Raw genomic sequence first — 17,582 nt, forward strand, 5'->3', positions numbered from 1 at the left:
CCCACTACACCCTAGAAGTGAAAAAGGGTATTGTTTCACTTTAAGTACATTTTCATTTTACATACATGCTCTGGTCCCATTGTGTACTTAAAAGTGGGGTATGCCTGTACACTCTTTCCTTATTCATCTAATTACCATAAGCACCATTTATGTTTTGTGTATCTTTTTTTCATGTTATATAATAATCTATTCAAATAATTCTTAAATTGACTCCCATGTTGCAGGATGAAAAATATTGATATAGAATGGCATGGAAAAATGTTAATTTTAATAAATAATATAAAAGTAAACAGTTGAAATGTTCATTTCACACATTTTGTTGAGTCCTGTCTCCTATGTGATATTGAAGAATAAACGTCCAGGTCTCTGGATTTTCTTTAGAACTGACAGAGACATACATGTATTTACAATTGGCTGTACTGCATGTGCCTTCCCAGTATCCGCTTTCATTGAGGACCAGAGGGAAGGAATCTTTCCCCTTTACACACACTCCAGCAACATCTGGAATCTGCATCTTAAAGAAAACATCACTGTCCTTGGGTAGAACGCCCTCTAGGGGCTGCAGCAGTTCATAGCCTTCAGACCAGTCTGTATACACCAATGGAAACACTGGCCATTTCACAGCCATATTGTTACAAGTGATGAGATAGTTACACTGATGTTTGTACATGTTACTGTTCTTAGGTATAATGTTTATATGTAAAACATAAGTTCCAGGCTGTGGAAGGCGGACCTTGATTTGCACATTGCTTTGTGTCTTTGTTTGGAAGACATGTCTGTGCTCCATTTCTGGCATCATTTCAACATCATCTGAATGTAAAGTGGGAAAAATACTTAAATCTCGCAATAATGCAAAAGTGACAACACAGCAACCATCTTCAGTATGAATCGTTGGGCTTGGATGTGAGGGCTGAATAAGCCCAGCCTTCTCTGTCTCTGGATTTGGGCCCACAGGATTATGAAGACTAGAAGGGAAAGGAGGCCATTTTACCTTGGAGTTTGAACATGTGACCAAATAGTTACAAATATAGTCAGCACTTTCATCAAATATCTGAAAAACATAGGAGCCTGCACGTGGAAGACGCACACTGAACTCCAGTTTCTGCTTCTGTATGGTCTGAAGAATATACATAACGTTGGGTGCGATTTCTAGATCATCCGATTTCAAGCTGGCCCTGAGGTTTAATGCCCGGTCTGTGGTGAAGGTAATGGCAAAGCATCCATCCTCAGTATTGATGACTGACTCCAGATGTGAGGGCTGGTGCAGTCCAGCAGTTTCTATACCTGGGTGTGGACCTACTGGGTTGTTAAGCATGCTAGGAAATGGTGGCCATTTTACCTTTGGGTTAGAGCATCGTATTAGATAATTACAGATTAATCCCTTATTTTCACCAAATATCTGGAAAACGTAGGAACCATATAGTGGAAGGCGGATGTTAAACTCAACTTTATCCTTCCCTGTTCTCTGTATAATTTGGTTCATTTTAGCAGTCATTTTATCATCTTTCAAGCTGCTGCTAAGCTTTAGTTCCCCATTAGTTTGGAAACTAATAGTGCAAAGACCATCTTCCTGATGAATGATCGGGTCTGGATGTGAAGGGTGAAGAAGGCCAGCTTTCTCTGTCTCTGGGTGGGGGCCGACAGGGTTGTGAAGTACTGCAGGATAAGGTGGCCATTTCACCTTGGTATTTTGACAAATTATTAGATAGTTACACAGGTACACTATCACATCAGTGTTCTCAAATATTTTGAGAACATAAGTGCCAGCCTGTGGAAGATGGACACTAAACTCCACCTTTGTGTCCTGAACTCTTTGCATTATATGGTTAGGAATAGATTTTACTTCATCGGATCTGAGGTTGGCTGAGAGTCTCAGCTCCTTGCTAGTGGTAAAGCTTAAAGTACAGCATCCATCTTTTGTGTAAATGATGGGATCTTTGTGTGATGAATGGAGAAGACCAGACAATTCGGACAGCCAGCTTGGACCAACAGGGTTATGAAGACACTTGGGAATCTTCATCTTGTGGTTCACAGTTTTACAGTCTATTCTGTAGTCCACCACCAACTGGTAAGCTTCTTCTAAATCTGGTCTTTTGGCATAAATTTGTATAATCTGTTGCCCAGTCTTTGAAGGGTAAACATCAATTCTGGCTTCATGCTCCATCAGCCTTAGCAGACCTTGATCTTCTGTTTCATTTAAGCTGAAGATGTAAAACATCTTGTGCCGACTCTCAATGGTAATGGTAACTTTTCCTTTATCTAGATAGGACAGACATAACATATATTTAGTTATCCACTTGAAAATATGAAGGCACCTGCATTTGTATAATGCTGAATGCAAGATAAACAGCTAAAAATACAGTTGTGTGAAAGTTGAAAGTTTTGGCCCCCTTCCTGATTTTTCCTTGTTTTGCACACGTTTGTCACACTTTAATGTTTCAGATCATCAAATTTTTTTTAAATATTAGTCAAAGATAACACAAGGACCGTGACACGTCGATATACATCGGCAGAATGGCACGGCTGGGCAGATCAACATATATATACGTTATATATATACGTTGGTCCTTTAAGAGCGGCATTGTGGGCGTGCGCGCCGCGAGCTCCGTGAGTCAGACAGGGGGTTCCGCAGACATCGATACCCGCAATTGTCTCACGGTGAGGAATAACGGGGAAATGCTGATGTAAACAAGCATTTCCCCATTCTTTCTAGTGACAGGACACTGATCACAGATCCCTGTAATCGGGAGCGGTGATCAGTGTCATGTCACACACAGCCCATTCCCCCTACAGTTATAAGCACTCCCTAGGACACACTTAACCCCTTCAGAGCCCCCTCATGGTTAACCCCTTCACTGCCAGTGTCATTTTTACAGTAATCAATGCATTTGCATAGCACTGATCGCTGTAAAAATGACAATGGTCCAAAAATAGTGTCAAAAGTGTCCGATGTGTCCACCATAATGTCGCAGTCACGATAAAAATCGCTGATCGCCGCCTTTACCAGTAAAAAAAATAATAATAATAAAAATGAAATAAAACTATCCCTTATTTTGTAGATGCTATAACTGATGTGCAAACCAATCAATAAAGGATTTTTTTTACCAAAAAAAAGTAGAAGAATACGCATCGGTCTAAACTGAGGAAATGATAGCAAAAATGTAAAAATATTGCTTTTTTTTCAAAAGTGGCACTCTATTTTTATTTATAGCGCACAAAATAAAAACCGCAGAGGTGATCAAATACCACCAAAAGAAAGCTCTATTTGTGAGAAAAAAAGCACGTAAATTTTGTTTGGTTGCCATATTGCACGACCGCGCAATTGTTAGTTAAATCGACGCAGTGCTGAATCGCAAAAAGTGGCCTGGTCTTTGGCCAGCCAAATGGGCTTAAGTAGTTAAGTTACATCCCTACATTTTTGATTTTGCAGATTTTGTAAGTTTGCCCACTTACAAAGAAATGAAGGGTCTATAATTTTAATCATAAGTGTATTATAAATGATACAGAATATCAACCAAAAATCCATAAAAAACATACAAATTGAGTTGCAGTTCAGTGAGTAAAATAGGTATTTTAACCCCAAGCAAAACATAGTACTTGGTGGAGAAACCCTTGTTGGCAAGCACAGAGGTATGCTGTTTCTTGTAGTTGGTTACCAGGTTTGCACACATCTCATGAGGGATTTTCTTTAACCACTGCCAGGTCTGACATTTTGTAGTAAATTCATAAAAACCTAAAAACGTACTTGTTTCTATTACAGCTACTTCAGGCTGAGAGGAAATCAACCCTAGGTTATAAAAATGACTTTTGTGGTGCACAATCTGTTGAAAGTCTACACGGGTCACTTTTGGATCCAGTAGTTGACAGTCTGCTTGTTCTGGATAATGTTCCCCAATGAAGAGAGCTGGATGGGTCAGGAAATAAAACTCATTGTACCTTGATGGAGGCAACAGAGAAGAGTGACATACATTAGATAATATAAATGAACTAACAGTGGTCAATTGGTACAAATATTGCCCCAGTAAGAGAAAAACGTATTTAACATAGTCACAACAGAATCAGTGCATGGGCCTGTGTTGACAGGCTTTTGTTTGGGTCAGAACTAGACATGTGCATTCGTTTTCGTCAGAATGCATTTTCGTCAGAATTTCAGGGATTTTTCACATTTGTTTTAACCAAACGATAACGAACGTGCAAAATCGGAAAGATCCGACATAAAAAAGGCTTTATTTTAGTTTTGTTGCAGCAACAGTTCGATATAGATAGAAGACTCGACATGACGGTGACAATAGCGATCTGTGTCTATCGAACCTGCGGTTGAATGTGCCTAACCCTAACTCTATTAGTCCATGATTATTCTACATAGAGAGAAAAGATTTGACATAGAGAGAAAAGATTCGACATTATAGAAACATGAAGATTCGCCGAAGCAGCTAAAAACATATGATCGTCATGAGCAGACATTTATGGTCAAATGCTCCGCCCATAGGCTACAGAAGAATTCTAATGTTGGTTGACTAGTAATAATAATTATTAAATATAATTATTAATAGTCATACAACATTAAAAATTCTACTATAGCTTGTGGGTGGAGAATTAGACCGGAAATGTACGATTACGGCATCGTACAGTTTAGCTGCTTGTCGAATCTTCTTAGAACATTCGACAGACACCATAAGCCTTCAATGACAGATCCGACCTTAATTCATTCAGATTTTCAGACTAATGCATTTTTTAACGAAACAAAAAAAATAAAAAACGAGTAACTAAATAATTGTATTTTTCGGACAAAAACGAAATTCCGAAACAAAATATTTCAGTGTGCACATGTCTAGTCAGAACTACTTCACTACCCATAAAGTTCTTTGTGAATCCAAAAGCAGATTAAATCAAGTACAATACAGTTCAGAAAGAGGTCAACTGCAGGTGATACTGACCAATCATGTTTAGCATATGGCCATTTTTCGAACATCCAAAAAAGATACAGTAATCTTTTTGTTGGCTTGAATGCACTCACGGACACCAAATAATCTTTGTCTGATCATGGGTGAGATAACAAGAAAAATGTCTACACTACATTCACAGAGCTTCAACGTAAGGATAAGGATTTTTATTAAAGCCATGTGACTGTAATGTCAAATCTCATCTGAGAATCACCTTTAAGATAATATTTTAACATCCTATAAATACACTGAATGCTTACTGGAAAGTGAACTTGCTTATGCTCTCATCAACATGGCCAGCGCCCCATGTTGTGTCCAGCAGATGCCATCTTCCTTCTAAATACACCATGTTCCATGTGTGGTCTGAATCCCAAGATATCACTTGCCCTGCCTTGTATGAGGTTCCTTTGGAAAAGCCGTTGATTGTCTTGCATTGAATAGCAGCAAGGCTAAATAGGGAAAATGTAATTATTAGACACCCATAAAAACAGCAGTTATGTCTACATGCACATTTCCCTTTTTAACATCAAATAATTTTATAATCTGTCTTTTTAAAGCAAACTTCTGGTAGATTTGTTTTCTTGTATTTAACCTCCCTGGCGGTATGATTCTTTCAGATTTTAGGTGCTGAAAGCAGTACCATTATTTTTGCATGGAAATTTGGCGTTTTTCATTGTAGGCCTGTAATTCTTAGGAATAACTCACTTAAATCTGTCCAAACAAGAGTCTAGTAGACATCCCAGGTATGATAAAGTTTGAAAAACAAAATCATAAATTATAATATAATACATAATTATAACAAATAATAAGGTAAGTAACTTTGTCTCTGGCTGCTGCGAGGCGAGCCCGAGTCTGACTCGGGGATACCGCTTTTGGCAAAGAAATCTTACTCCTAGCCAGACTCGGAAATACCGCCAGGGGGGCTAAATGAGAAAGGATTGGGACCTGTCTGGTCACCCCACTGGGATGATTTCCCCTCACTGTGGAGTTGATTTACTAAAGCTGGAGAGTGCAAAATTTGGTGCAGCTTTGCATAGAAACCAATCAGCTTCCAGTTTTTTTATTTTTTTGTCAAAGCTTAATAAAACAAGCTGAAGTTAGAAGCTGATTGGCTACCATGCACAGCTGCACCAGATCTTGCAATTTCCGGTTTTAGTAAATTAACCCCTGTGTGTTTTAGCCGCTCCTCTGTGACATCAGATCAAGAAATGAGTTGAAGGAAGAACAAGAACACAAAGAAGGTTCTGACCATAAACAATTTTTACAACTCCCCATTCCCCAAATGGGGACAGAGACAACGACAGAAACTTAGAAGTGGTTCTAGCCCTTCCACACTCAATCCAAAAGAAAAAAGATTTTTTTTTGTTGGGGTTTAAGCCAATCAAACTTGAATAACTTCTGACTAAAGAAAATTTAGTTTTGTTTCGTTACGGATTTGTTAGCTAAGTTAATCATTTTGATTTGTCATATTTGTTATGTTAGAATGAATCGTTGTTGGAATTTGTTCTTATATTCAGATTTTGCTTCATATATTTGTTCTTTTCAAATAGATTTGAAATTCTAATTTCAGAAAACTTCTGTATTCTATTTTATTCTATTCTATTCTAATCTGTTTTATTCTATTCTATTATTTTCCATGATATTCTATTCCTTTATTCTCTATTTTATTTGTTTAATTATTTTCCATTCTGTTTTATTCTATTGTATTATACGTTTTTCTATTATTTCTATTCTATTCTTTTAGTTTCTACTCTTTTTTTATATTATATTCTATTTACCCTACTCAATTTGTTTCTATTTTATTTTCTATTCTATTTTATTCCCCTTTATTCTATTCTATTATTTTCTATTCTATAAAGCAACCTATGTAGGAATCATCATCTTATTTCACTTTTCTACCTAGTGTATTTATTACAATATGTTTTAATACATTTTCGAATTTTAATAAAAAAAATTAATTCAAATTTAGTTGATTCGATTCATTATAATTCATTTTGGATTTGTTGAAATTTGTTAATTTTGTGGCTGGGAAATTCGGATGCATCAGAATCTCGGAATAATGAAAATGTAATCTGAATTACAATTTGTAAAGAAACAAATCAGATATGTCTACTTCTGACCTCATGCCAAACCCACAGCATTAGTATCCATCCAGGGCATACAAAGCATGAAAGGGTTTGACAAAGCATACAGTGCCTTGCAAAAGTATTCACCGCCTTGGCATTTTTCGTGTTTTGTTGCCTCACAACCTGGAATTAACATGGATTGTTTGAGGATTTGCATCATTTAATTTACAGAACATGCCCACAACTTTGAAGATTTTTTTTTTTATTGTGAAGCAAACAACAAATAGGACAAAATAACAGAAAAAGTCAATGTGCATAACTATTTACCCCCCTAGAGTCAATTCTTTATAGAGCCACCTTTTGCGGCTATAACAGCTTCAGCTTTGGATACATCTCTATGAGCTTTAGCAGTGCATTTGGGCTCATTGTCCTGCTGGAAGGTGAACCTCCATCCTAGCCTCAAATCACACACAGAGTGGTACAGGTTTTGCTCAAGAATATTCCTGTATTTAGCACCATCCATCTTTCCCTCAACACTGACCAGTTTCCCAGTCCTGACTGCTGAAAAACATGATGGTGTTCTTTGGTGATGTAATGTGTTGGGTTTGCACTAGACATAGCGGGCCTAATCCTCAAAAGAGATACGACGGAGTAACTGCTGTTACTCCGTCGTATCCCTGGTCCTAACTATGGAACTGATCCACAGAATCAGTTTCCCATAGTTAGGACGAAGATCCGACATGTGTAATTGAATTACACTGTCGGATCTCAGGATGCAGTACCGCATCCGCCGCTGGGGGAATTTTGCGTCGAAATGCCGCCTCGGGTATGCAAATTAGGACTTACGGAGATCCACGAAGCTTTTCAGCTTGGTTTTTTCTCCGTAAGTTTTATTTTGCAAACGCAAAATTAGTGCTGCTTTTACAAGGTGTAAACTGTTTACACCTTGTAAAAACAGACCTTTCTTGTTAGCGACGTGATTTTTTTTGAATTTAAAAAAAAAATTTGGCGCCGTATCTTTTTTTTTACCCGACGCAACTTTATTGTCCCGTCGCAATCCACAAAGCCCGACGTAACGTAATTTTGCGCTATGCACGTCGGGAAACTGATGTCACGAGGATGCGCAGTACGGCCGCTGCGGGAGCGCGCCTTATTTAAATGGGAATCACCCCCTGGAGAAGAGGAACGCCTTGCGCCGGCCGGATTTAAGTTACAACGCTCAAAATTTCTAGGTAAGTGCTTTGTGGATCGGGCACTTAGGTAGAAATTTTGCGGCGGTGTAACTTAAATAGGAAAAATTACGTTACGCCCGCTGGCTGAGGATTTGGCCCTGCGTTTTTTTTGTTGGCCAAAAAGTAAAATTTTAGTCTCATCAGACCAGAGCACCTTCCTCCATACATTTTGGGAGTCTCCCACGTGCCTTTTCGCAAACTCAAAACGTGCCATTTTGTTTTTTGCTGAAAGTAATGGCTTTCTTCTGGCCACTCTGCCATAAAGCCCAACTTATGGAGCGTACGGCTTATTTTCGTCCTACGTACAGATAATCCAGTCTCTGCTGTGGAACTCTGCAGCTCCTCCAGGGTTACCTTAGGTCTCTGTGCTGCCTCTCTGATTAATGCCCTCCTTGCCCGGTCCAAGAGTTTTGGTGTGCTGCCGTCTCTTGGCAGGTTTGCTGTTGTGCCATATTCTTTCCATTTGGTTATGATAGATTTGATGGTGCTCCTAGGGATCATCAAAGATTTGGATATTTTTTTATAACCTAACCCTAAATTGTACGTCTCAACAACATTGTCCCTCACTTGTTTGGAGAGTTCCGTGGTCTTCATGGCAATGTTTGGTTAGTGGTGCCTCTTGCTTACGTGTTGCAGCCTCTGTTTTTTTTAAAAAGGTGTGTTTATGTAATGACAGATCATGTGACACTTAGATTGCACACAGGTGGACATCATTTCACTAATTGTGTGACTTCTGAAGGTAATTGGTTGCACCAGAGCTTTTTATGGGCTTCATAACAAAGTGGGTGAATATGCACATGCCAATTATAATTTTTTTATTTCTGAAAAATAGTTTTATATATATATTTTACTTCACCAACTTAAACAATTGTGTTATGATCCATCACATTTAATTCAGATTAAAGAAACATTGAACTAAAGGCTGTAATGTAACAAAATAGGTAAAAAGCCAAGAGGGGTGAATAATTTTGCAAAATACTGTATCTGTGACTTTACCAGATTTAATTTAAACCTGGGGGGTTATGACAAGCGGTAATAAGTATGCGTCCTCATTTATATTTAAAAAAAATGTATAGTGTTTGTGTACAGAGAACTGAATTACACAAAGAATAGAGGTTTCACGCAATTTTTGCTTTGAATATTCAATCAGGTGCAAGGCAAAAAAACAACAACACAGGACTGTTCCTTGCACATGATTAGACAAAGGAAGGAGCACAGCTATACCTCATTTACTGAGCTTAGTAAATATTTACTTTACAAAATTAGTTTACATAGTGAGACTGGTTTACCCAATGAGTTGTGAATCTTCACTCAGTGACTTGAATGAAAATTACCTTCAATCATCCAATCATGTTAAAAGTAAATTCCTGTTTTTGTATTTCATCTGTACATGATTGGATAATTGAAGTGAATACTCACTGCAATTAAAAGAAATTAACCCAAATTAAAGAAGATGTATGTAGTATGGAGTAGTAAACAAACATACATATTCACCTTGATATTGCAGCAAAGCTGTGATGCTGCAGCTATCCCCCATCAGCTCTAAGACTGAGAACTGAGGGATCACATATCACTGATTGCTTAGTTTTCAGTCTTCTCAGAGCAGAGATCAGTGACTGTCAGTCACTGCTCTCCACTCTGCCCCTTCATTGGGCACCGGAGGCTTGAGATGGGGACGGGGTGGGTGCAGCTGGCTTTGGCTCTCGGTCACGGGCTAAGAGGCAGCAATCAATCAGGCAGCTGGGTGGATTCTAAAAAAAATTGTCAGGATCCTTCCAGAGCCTGTAGCAGCCCTGTGATGTCAGCCATCACTGGGCTTTAGTCCACTGTGGCTAATTCTAGGTCACAGGAGAACAAAAGTAAGCATACTCCTGTGACCCAGAGGAGAAAAGTATGGGCAAAAAAGCTGTGGTCATACTTCTCTTTTAACTCTGTGAAGAGTCTCAGCTCATTTAGAAAATTAGCCTCATTAAGATCAGGCATATTTTTACTGATAGTTTTTCCTTTCTAAGCAGGGAAAACATTAAATTATTTCCTATTTACTGCCTGCATCCACAGCTCTTGTGAAAATAGCCCTGTTAGCAGAATTGCTAGTACAATATTCACCCCCTCACTATCTACTAGCACAAACTGGACCTGGATGCAAATGTAGCACCCTCTAGTGTGCTATATGTAAATAGTTTAGTTGTTAGAGTATGAGAATTGGCTTGGCTGAAACCCAGGCCTAGGTTGTGAATCTGGGTCAGTGTTCAGTGACTCAGGGGCTGGGTGACTCATCATGCAGCTCTCTCTGGCACTTCCCTCTGGTCTAGAAGTTGGTAGAAACTTTCAGAACTGGAGGGTGGGAGTGAAGATGGGCTGCCATATTTATGAGGTCCTCATTTCTCAACCAATTTCCATCAAAAAGGGGCTGGAAGGGGGCAGGCCAACTCATAAATAAGTATGAGCCATGCCAGCTGGGGCAGTCAATGGAAGATGGAGATGGAGTGCCGAGGAGGCTTTCGGAGGCACTCGCAGGGTGCCCCCTAGTTCAAGGAAAGAAGACTGACCCCTGGAAGTCGCTTATCTATGGTGTCCTACTACGATGAATGGAGCAGCAACCTCAGCCTGGACTCAGACCAGGCCACGCCCACATTTCATTCCGGCCCCTGGAACTTAGTCATTCACCTCTGCATCATCTTAACTAGTTGTGTAATTTTTTTTCCATCACAGTAGAACAGTTTATTACCATCTACATGACTAAGTTCCGGGGGTGGAGTCCAGGCTAAGGGTGCCACTCCATTCATTGTAGTAGGACACCATAGATGTGCAACTTTCAGGGGTCACCCTTCTTTCCTTGAACTCTTGTAGGAGCCAGAATGAGCTTCATCCCCTCTCAACACTCTAGCAGCAGCTGCGGATGCAATGTCTACATGCCCCCTCCCTATCGAGCCTGAGCGGCACACACACTTTACCCAGGTTGCAGGGGGGTGACCTCGGGTCTGAAGCTCAGGTTTTGGAAGGATCCTGCCATAAGAAATGGAGAAAACCCTTCCTGGAAGCACCAGAGCAAGGTGAGAGGACAGCGTAAGCAGGCCAGCACATCCAGGAGTTCTCCAGAGAGTCAGCCAGATGGGCTAGTGAGTGTCAGTCTGGCGGACTGTGGAGAGAGTGTCAGTGTAGAGGACTGTAGAGGACTGTGGAGAGAATTTAGCCTAGAGGGCTAGTGAAAAGGGCTGCTGCAGCAGGTGGGTTGGCAGTGCCTGAAAAGGTGGTGCTGGGATCAGTGGTCATAGGAAGGAAGTGCTGGGAAAGTGTGAGCTGTTTCACGCTATCCGTTCTTTAAGTATAAGGGCTGCGAGTTCCTGCCTGTAATGGGTCATGCTACAAAATGACTACAGAGTGACATGCAAGCAAGCGAGTGCTGGAGGAAGAAGAGGAGCTGTATATAGGACTGTATATAGGAGTTGTCCCTGAAGTTTGTTTGAAGTCAAGTGGGCATCAAATAAACTCCCATCCCTATCCAAGTATTATCTCTCAATAAACCAAAAAAAGAAAGTCACAGACTGTTCTCAGACTCTGGAGTACCTGTGGAAATTTGATGTGACTGGCTGTGCCGGGTGGGGGATTCCAGTTACTTACGGCCCTTACGCCCCTTTCACGTGGGGCGGATTAGTAACGATCCGCCTCCGTGTGCTCCGTAAACTCAGCGGAGATCGCTCAGTAGATCCCCGCTGAGCTGGCGGAAGACAGGGCGGTCCTCGCACACTGTGCAAGGACCGCCCTGTCTTTTCTCCTCTCTCCCCTATGGGGGGATCAGATGAACACGTGTGTCCGTGTTCATCCGATCCACTCTGCAGACGGAAGAAAAAATAGGATTTTCTTCTGTCCGCAAAATCGGATGTTTGCGGAGGCGGGTGATTATGGGTGTCAGCGGCTGTTTATCCGCTGACACCCGCAATCTCATTGGGACCAATGTATGTCCCTTTTTCATCCGCAAACGGATGGATGAAAAAGCGGACATATGGTCCGCACGTGTGAAAGGGGCCTTAAGGGGATGCACTACACAAACAATAATGCGGGCATTTCTGGGCTTTCTTATTAGGCATTACTATTCCTTAAAGGCAGTAATAATTTTAAAATGTCATCCTGCAACAGAAAAAAAATTATTTATTGCTGTTTTGAGCTTATAAATATCTAAAGTTGTATATAGTTAAGCATACTTTTTAAAAGACTAATGAAGGTAATTGACATATTACCATAAGGAATACACATACAGTAGATCTAAAAAAGGTCACATTGTGTATACATCACCTGCACATTCGTTCAAACAGTGAGCAGTACCCAGAAGAGGTCCCTTTCCTGGTTTGCAGGACAACATCTGGGTCAGGTGATACCAGAGCTTTATTCTTTAATCCTGCTGTGTCATACTCTGAGAGAATCAGAGAAGAGATATACGTCAGACACACATTTGATGTATGAATTCAAGCTTCATAATAACAATTTTGGTAAATGTTGTTTATTAACCACTTGCCTACCGCCTAACAACTATATTCGTGACCGTGCCCACGGGACCCGTGGACTCGATGTCCGCCGGTGTCCCGCGATCGTGTCACGGAGCTGCAGAACGAGGAGATGCCTTTGTGAGGCATTTCCCTGTTATGCCTAGTGACAGGACAGTGATCTACTGCTCCCTGTGATCGGGAGCAGTGATCACTGTTGTGTCACCCGTAGCCCAGCCCCCACACAGTTAGAATTACTCCCAATATTCCTCGCCCCCTAGTAGTTAACCCTTTCCCTGCCAGTGTCATTTACACAGTAATCAGTACATTTTTATAACACTGATCGCTGTATAAATGACAACGGTCCCAAAATTGCGTCAAAAGTGTCCGATGTGTCCGCCATAAGGTCATGATAAAAATCGCTGATCGACGCCATTATTAGTGAAAAAATAATTAATTATAAAAATGCCATAAAACTATCCCCTATTTTGTAAACGCTATGACTTTTGCTCAAACCAATCAATATATGCTTATTGTGATTTTTTATTACCAAAAATATGTAGAAAAATACGTATCAGCCTAAACTGAGGAAAAACGTTGTTTTTTTATATATTTTTGGGTGATATTTACTATAACAAAAAGTAAAAAAATATTGTATTTTTTTCAAAATTGTCGCTCTTTTTTTGTTTATAGCGCAAAAATTAAAAACCACAGAGGTGAATGAATGAATGAATGAATGAATGAATGAAAACTTATATAGCGCAGCACATGCGAATTTAATCGCCTCTGGGCGATTAAATAACACCAAAAGAAAGCTCTATTAGTGGGAAAAAAGGATGTAAGTTTTGTTTGGGTATCACATCGCACGACTGCGCAATTGTCAGTTAAAGCGACGCAGTGCCGAATCGCAAAAAGTGCTCTGGTCAGGAAGCGGTTAAATATGAAATAGCTATCATGATTAATTTTCAATGGAAAATGTAGTATTTTTTTTCCCCCACATACCAATATGATGGCAGATCCAAATCCAAAAAACTCTTGTTTTCTCCAGCTCTGTGTTAGCTTCAAGGGTAAGTTCTTTCACTAATTGTTCAAGTGTCCCGTTGGCATTGACCTAGTTTTAGGCATAGACAACATAAGAATAGGAATGAACTGATATGGGTTACTTTACTAAAGGCAAAAAAGTTATTCACTCTCCACCATAGTGTCCTGTCTCTTCTCTAAAAGTTATTCACTTTGCAAGGGAATCGTCCCTTACCTTAGTGAATGCAGTGAACATTTTATTTTGCATAGAATACCTACATAGAATTACGTGCAAAGAAAATAAAAAAAGCACAGTAGGGTTAATGTACTAAAAACAAATAGACTGTTCACTTTGTAAGTGAAATTGCACTCTGCAAGAGAATTTTTCCAGAGCTTAGTGATTGTGGTGAAGCTACACTTTGCAAAGAATGCCCGATCATGTACAAGGAAAAAACAAACATTTTTGCTTGCACCAGATTGGATGATAGAAGTCAGCTGAGCATCACCTCATTCACTAAGCTTTGGGGAAAATTCCCTTGCAGAGTGAAATTTCCCTTGCAAAGTGAACAGTCTATTTGCCTTTAGTAAATTAATCCCATTATTTTTTTTTTCTTACACTTGACTTGATGGAGACCAGCAGATTAGACATTTACTAACTTAAGGGAAAATTTCCTAGAAAATTTAACCACCTATTTGTCTTTAGCAAATCATCTCCAATATATGACAATTTACCAAACAAAACCAGAAATAGAAGAAAGTCACACAGGTAAGGACACATGCAGGAGGCATCTATATCCTTATAGATCAGCACTATGGCAGTAGTTTAGAAAGGATGAGAGTGGGTTTACATCCACTTTAATAATATAATAAAATAGTTCACTTAAAGTGGATGTAAACCCTAACATATACCCACCCTAACATATACCCAGTGAACTGAATAGCCTCAGATGATACAAAGAGATTTAACAAACCTCGGTACATAAGTTTTACATGTATATCTGCTGTCTTCAGCTTGCTATAATCTTTAGAAAGTGAACATTGTGTTAGATATTTTTTCTTCCTGTTCAGGGTGGGGATTATTGGCATACACTGTGTGACAGCTGATTGGAGGAAAGACATACCCCCCCCCCCCTCCATATAGGCGAAGGAATGTGCAGAGCTGTCCTGTGAATAGACCAGCTCTCTGCTAATCTATTTATAGCACCCACCCCGACACAAGTTTTAGGCTGGTTTTATCTAGTTTGTCGGAGAACTTGTCAGAAGTTATCATGCTGATAAAAGAGGAATCGAAACAGCAGAAAGACACCGGACTCAGGGCTTTTGATAGAGATAAGAAAACACTACAAATATATATGCTTAGGTCAAATTTCCCATAGCCAAACAGGAAGCGAGAGGAAATCCCAGTAAATTAAGGGAATTTCTTCGGGACCCCCAGGTCACCAGAACTAGAGCATTGGAAGATTTTTCCTCTATTACTTTTCTGGGGACAACACAAAATGTGTGTTTTTCTTTAAAAAATAATGATAAATAGAGAGGGTGGATCTCCTAATGGGGGCAATAAACAGCAATAAAAACTTGTAATCCATTTACACTCTATCAAAAACTAAAAAAAGGTTTGCCTTTAATTATACTTTACCTGTGCACTTGGTCTGGTAGTCAATTCCTCACCTGCCATTTGAAAAATGTTTATACCCAGAAATGAAATTACAAATTATTTTTAAATTGATCCATATGCTGATATCCCCAACTTTCTGTTTTATCTATTTCTACATTCATATGTCCATAAATGTACTTTGCAATAAAAAATAAAAAAACATGAATTTATTGATTTGTACCTTTGCAGCCTGAAGGTCCAGCTTTTCAAAGTTTTTCAGATCCACCTGCAAAGACTTGAGATCATTTTTATCCCAGGGGTAACCTATTTACAAAAAGAACATTATATAATCACGTGAGAAACCATGATATATGTTACTGACTATGCTTATACAGTATATGTAAAATGTTTTTCTTACTGTATGTTGTAGAATGTTTTTCTTGCTTCTGCTTGTGTTGAGAGGTATTCTTATTCTTCTGAATAAGTGCTGAAAAGCATGTTATATTAGACGTTGATTTTAATGTCATAATATGAAATTTATTATCGTATATTATGCACACATCAAACAAAAGTAAAATATTTCTCTGGCTTATGTCTGACATCAAAACTATATACTTGGCTAAAGAAAAAAAATCCAGTTTCCTTAAACACTGAGGCCTCGTACACACGACCGTTTTCCTCGACAGAATCCATCAAGAAACTTGGTGGCAGAGCTTTTTTGCCGAGGAAAGCAGTCGTGTGTATGTTTTTCATTGAGAAAACTGTCGAGGAACTCGACGAGAAAAAAAGAGAACAAGTTCTCTTTTTCTTCGACGGGAGTCTTAATTTCCTCGTCGTGGTTCGACGACAAACACGAGGACAAACACGTTTGTGTGTATGCTTAGAAACCCGCGCGTGCTCAGAATAAAGTATGAGACGGGAGCGCACCTTCGGTAAAAGTAGCGTTTGTAATGGAGATAGCACATTTGTCACACTGTAACAGACTGAAAAGTGCAAATCGTCTCTTACCAAACTTTTACTTAACACGCAGTAACAGGAGATTAGCAAAAGTAGCCACAAGGGTTGTGCCAGTGGAATCGAACTTCCCTGCCGGCGTACGTGTTGTATGTCACCGCATTTGAGGAGATTTGGTCTTGACAGTGTGTACGCAAAGAAAGCTTGTCAAGTTTCTCCACAAGCCTGACAAGGAACTCGTCGAGGAAAACTATGTTTCATTTACGACGAGTTCCTCGATTGTGTGTACGCAGGGCTGGTGCAAGGATTTTTGACACCCTAGGCGAAACCTAATTTTGCCGCCCCCTTGGCTCCACCCCTAACCCCACACCCTTTGACCTGCCCATGTATACCCCACCTTTCTAATGAAGCGCCCATCAAATGCAGCCTCACCAGAGCCCATCAATGAATGTTTGCTTGCTTCCATTAATTCTGGAGTCAGGACACAGACACAGCCCTCCGCCAGGCGCTGCGCCTCTGACACTATCTGTGAACGGAGCGGCGGCTGCCTGATGATGCTGAGACTTAGTTGCTTTCTGCAAAGGGAAGAGAGTAGGAACACCAGTGGCTGGGTGCCCTAGGCTGCCTAGTTTGCCTAGTGGTAGCATCGGCCCTGTTCTCAGCTGTGCCCATTATATACAGCCTCACCCAGCGCCCATCAATGTCGCTTCACCAGTGCCCATCAAATACAGCCTCAATTCAGCCTCATATGTACCCATCAAATGCTATCTCACCTGTGCCCATTATATACAGCCTCACCCAGCACCCATCAATGTCGCTTCACCAGTGCCTATCAAATACAGCCTCACCAGTGCCCATCAAATACAGCCTCACGTGTGCCCATCAAATACAGCCTCAGGTGTGCCCATCAAATATAGCCTCACGTGTGCCCATCAATGCTGCTACACCAATGCCAATCAATGCAGCCTCATATGTGCCCATTAAATGCCATCTCTTAACTGTACCCATTAAATACAGCCTCACCCTGTGCCCATCAAATACAGCCTCACCAGTGCCCATCAATGCTGCTTCACCAATGCCAATCAATGCAGCCTCATATGTGTCCATTAAATACAGCCTCACTCAGCGCCCATTAATGCTGCTTCACCAATGCCAATCAATGCAGCCTCATATGTGTCCATTAAATACAGTCTCACCCAGCGCCCATTAATGCTGCTTCACCAGTGCCAATCCATGCAGCCTCACCTGTGCCCATCAAATGCCATCTCACCTGTGCACATCAAATATAGCCT

At 40.2% G+C, this 17,582-nt stretch overlaps 1 protein-coding gene across 1 annotated transcript in view; it reads right to left on the reverse strand.

Annotated features, from left to right (window-relative positions):
• Nucleotides 1-246: 246 nt before the first annotated feature.
• Nucleotides 247-17,582, reverse strand: part of LOC120936421 (kyphoscoliosis peptidase-like) — a 44,143-nt gene continuing 26,807 nt past the window's right edge. Inside the window, exons 5-11 of the mRNA XM_040348732.1 lie at nucleotides 15,755-15,823; nucleotides 15,578-15,660; nucleotides 13,725-13,833; nucleotides 12,535-12,652; nucleotides 5,204-5,392; nucleotides 3,746-3,936; nucleotides 247-2,259 (exon numbers count right to left, since the gene is read on the reverse strand). Of these exons, the coding sequence (XP_040204666.1) occupies nucleotides 308-2,259; nucleotides 3,746-3,936; nucleotides 5,204-5,392; nucleotides 12,535-12,652; nucleotides 13,725-13,833; nucleotides 15,578-15,660; nucleotides 15,755-15,823 (2,711 nt within the window). The 3' untranslated portion in view covers nucleotides 247-307. The remainder of the gene's footprint in view (nucleotides 2,260-3,745; nucleotides 3,937-5,203; nucleotides 5,393-12,534; nucleotides 12,653-13,724; nucleotides 13,834-15,577; nucleotides 15,661-15,754; nucleotides 15,824-17,582) is intronic.

Source organism: Rana temporaria, chromosome 4, assembly GCF_905171775.1.
Source record: "Rana temporaria chromosome 4, aRanTem1.1, whole genome shotgun sequence".
NCBI lineage: Eukaryota > Metazoa > Chordata > Amphibia > Anura > Ranidae > Rana > Rana temporaria.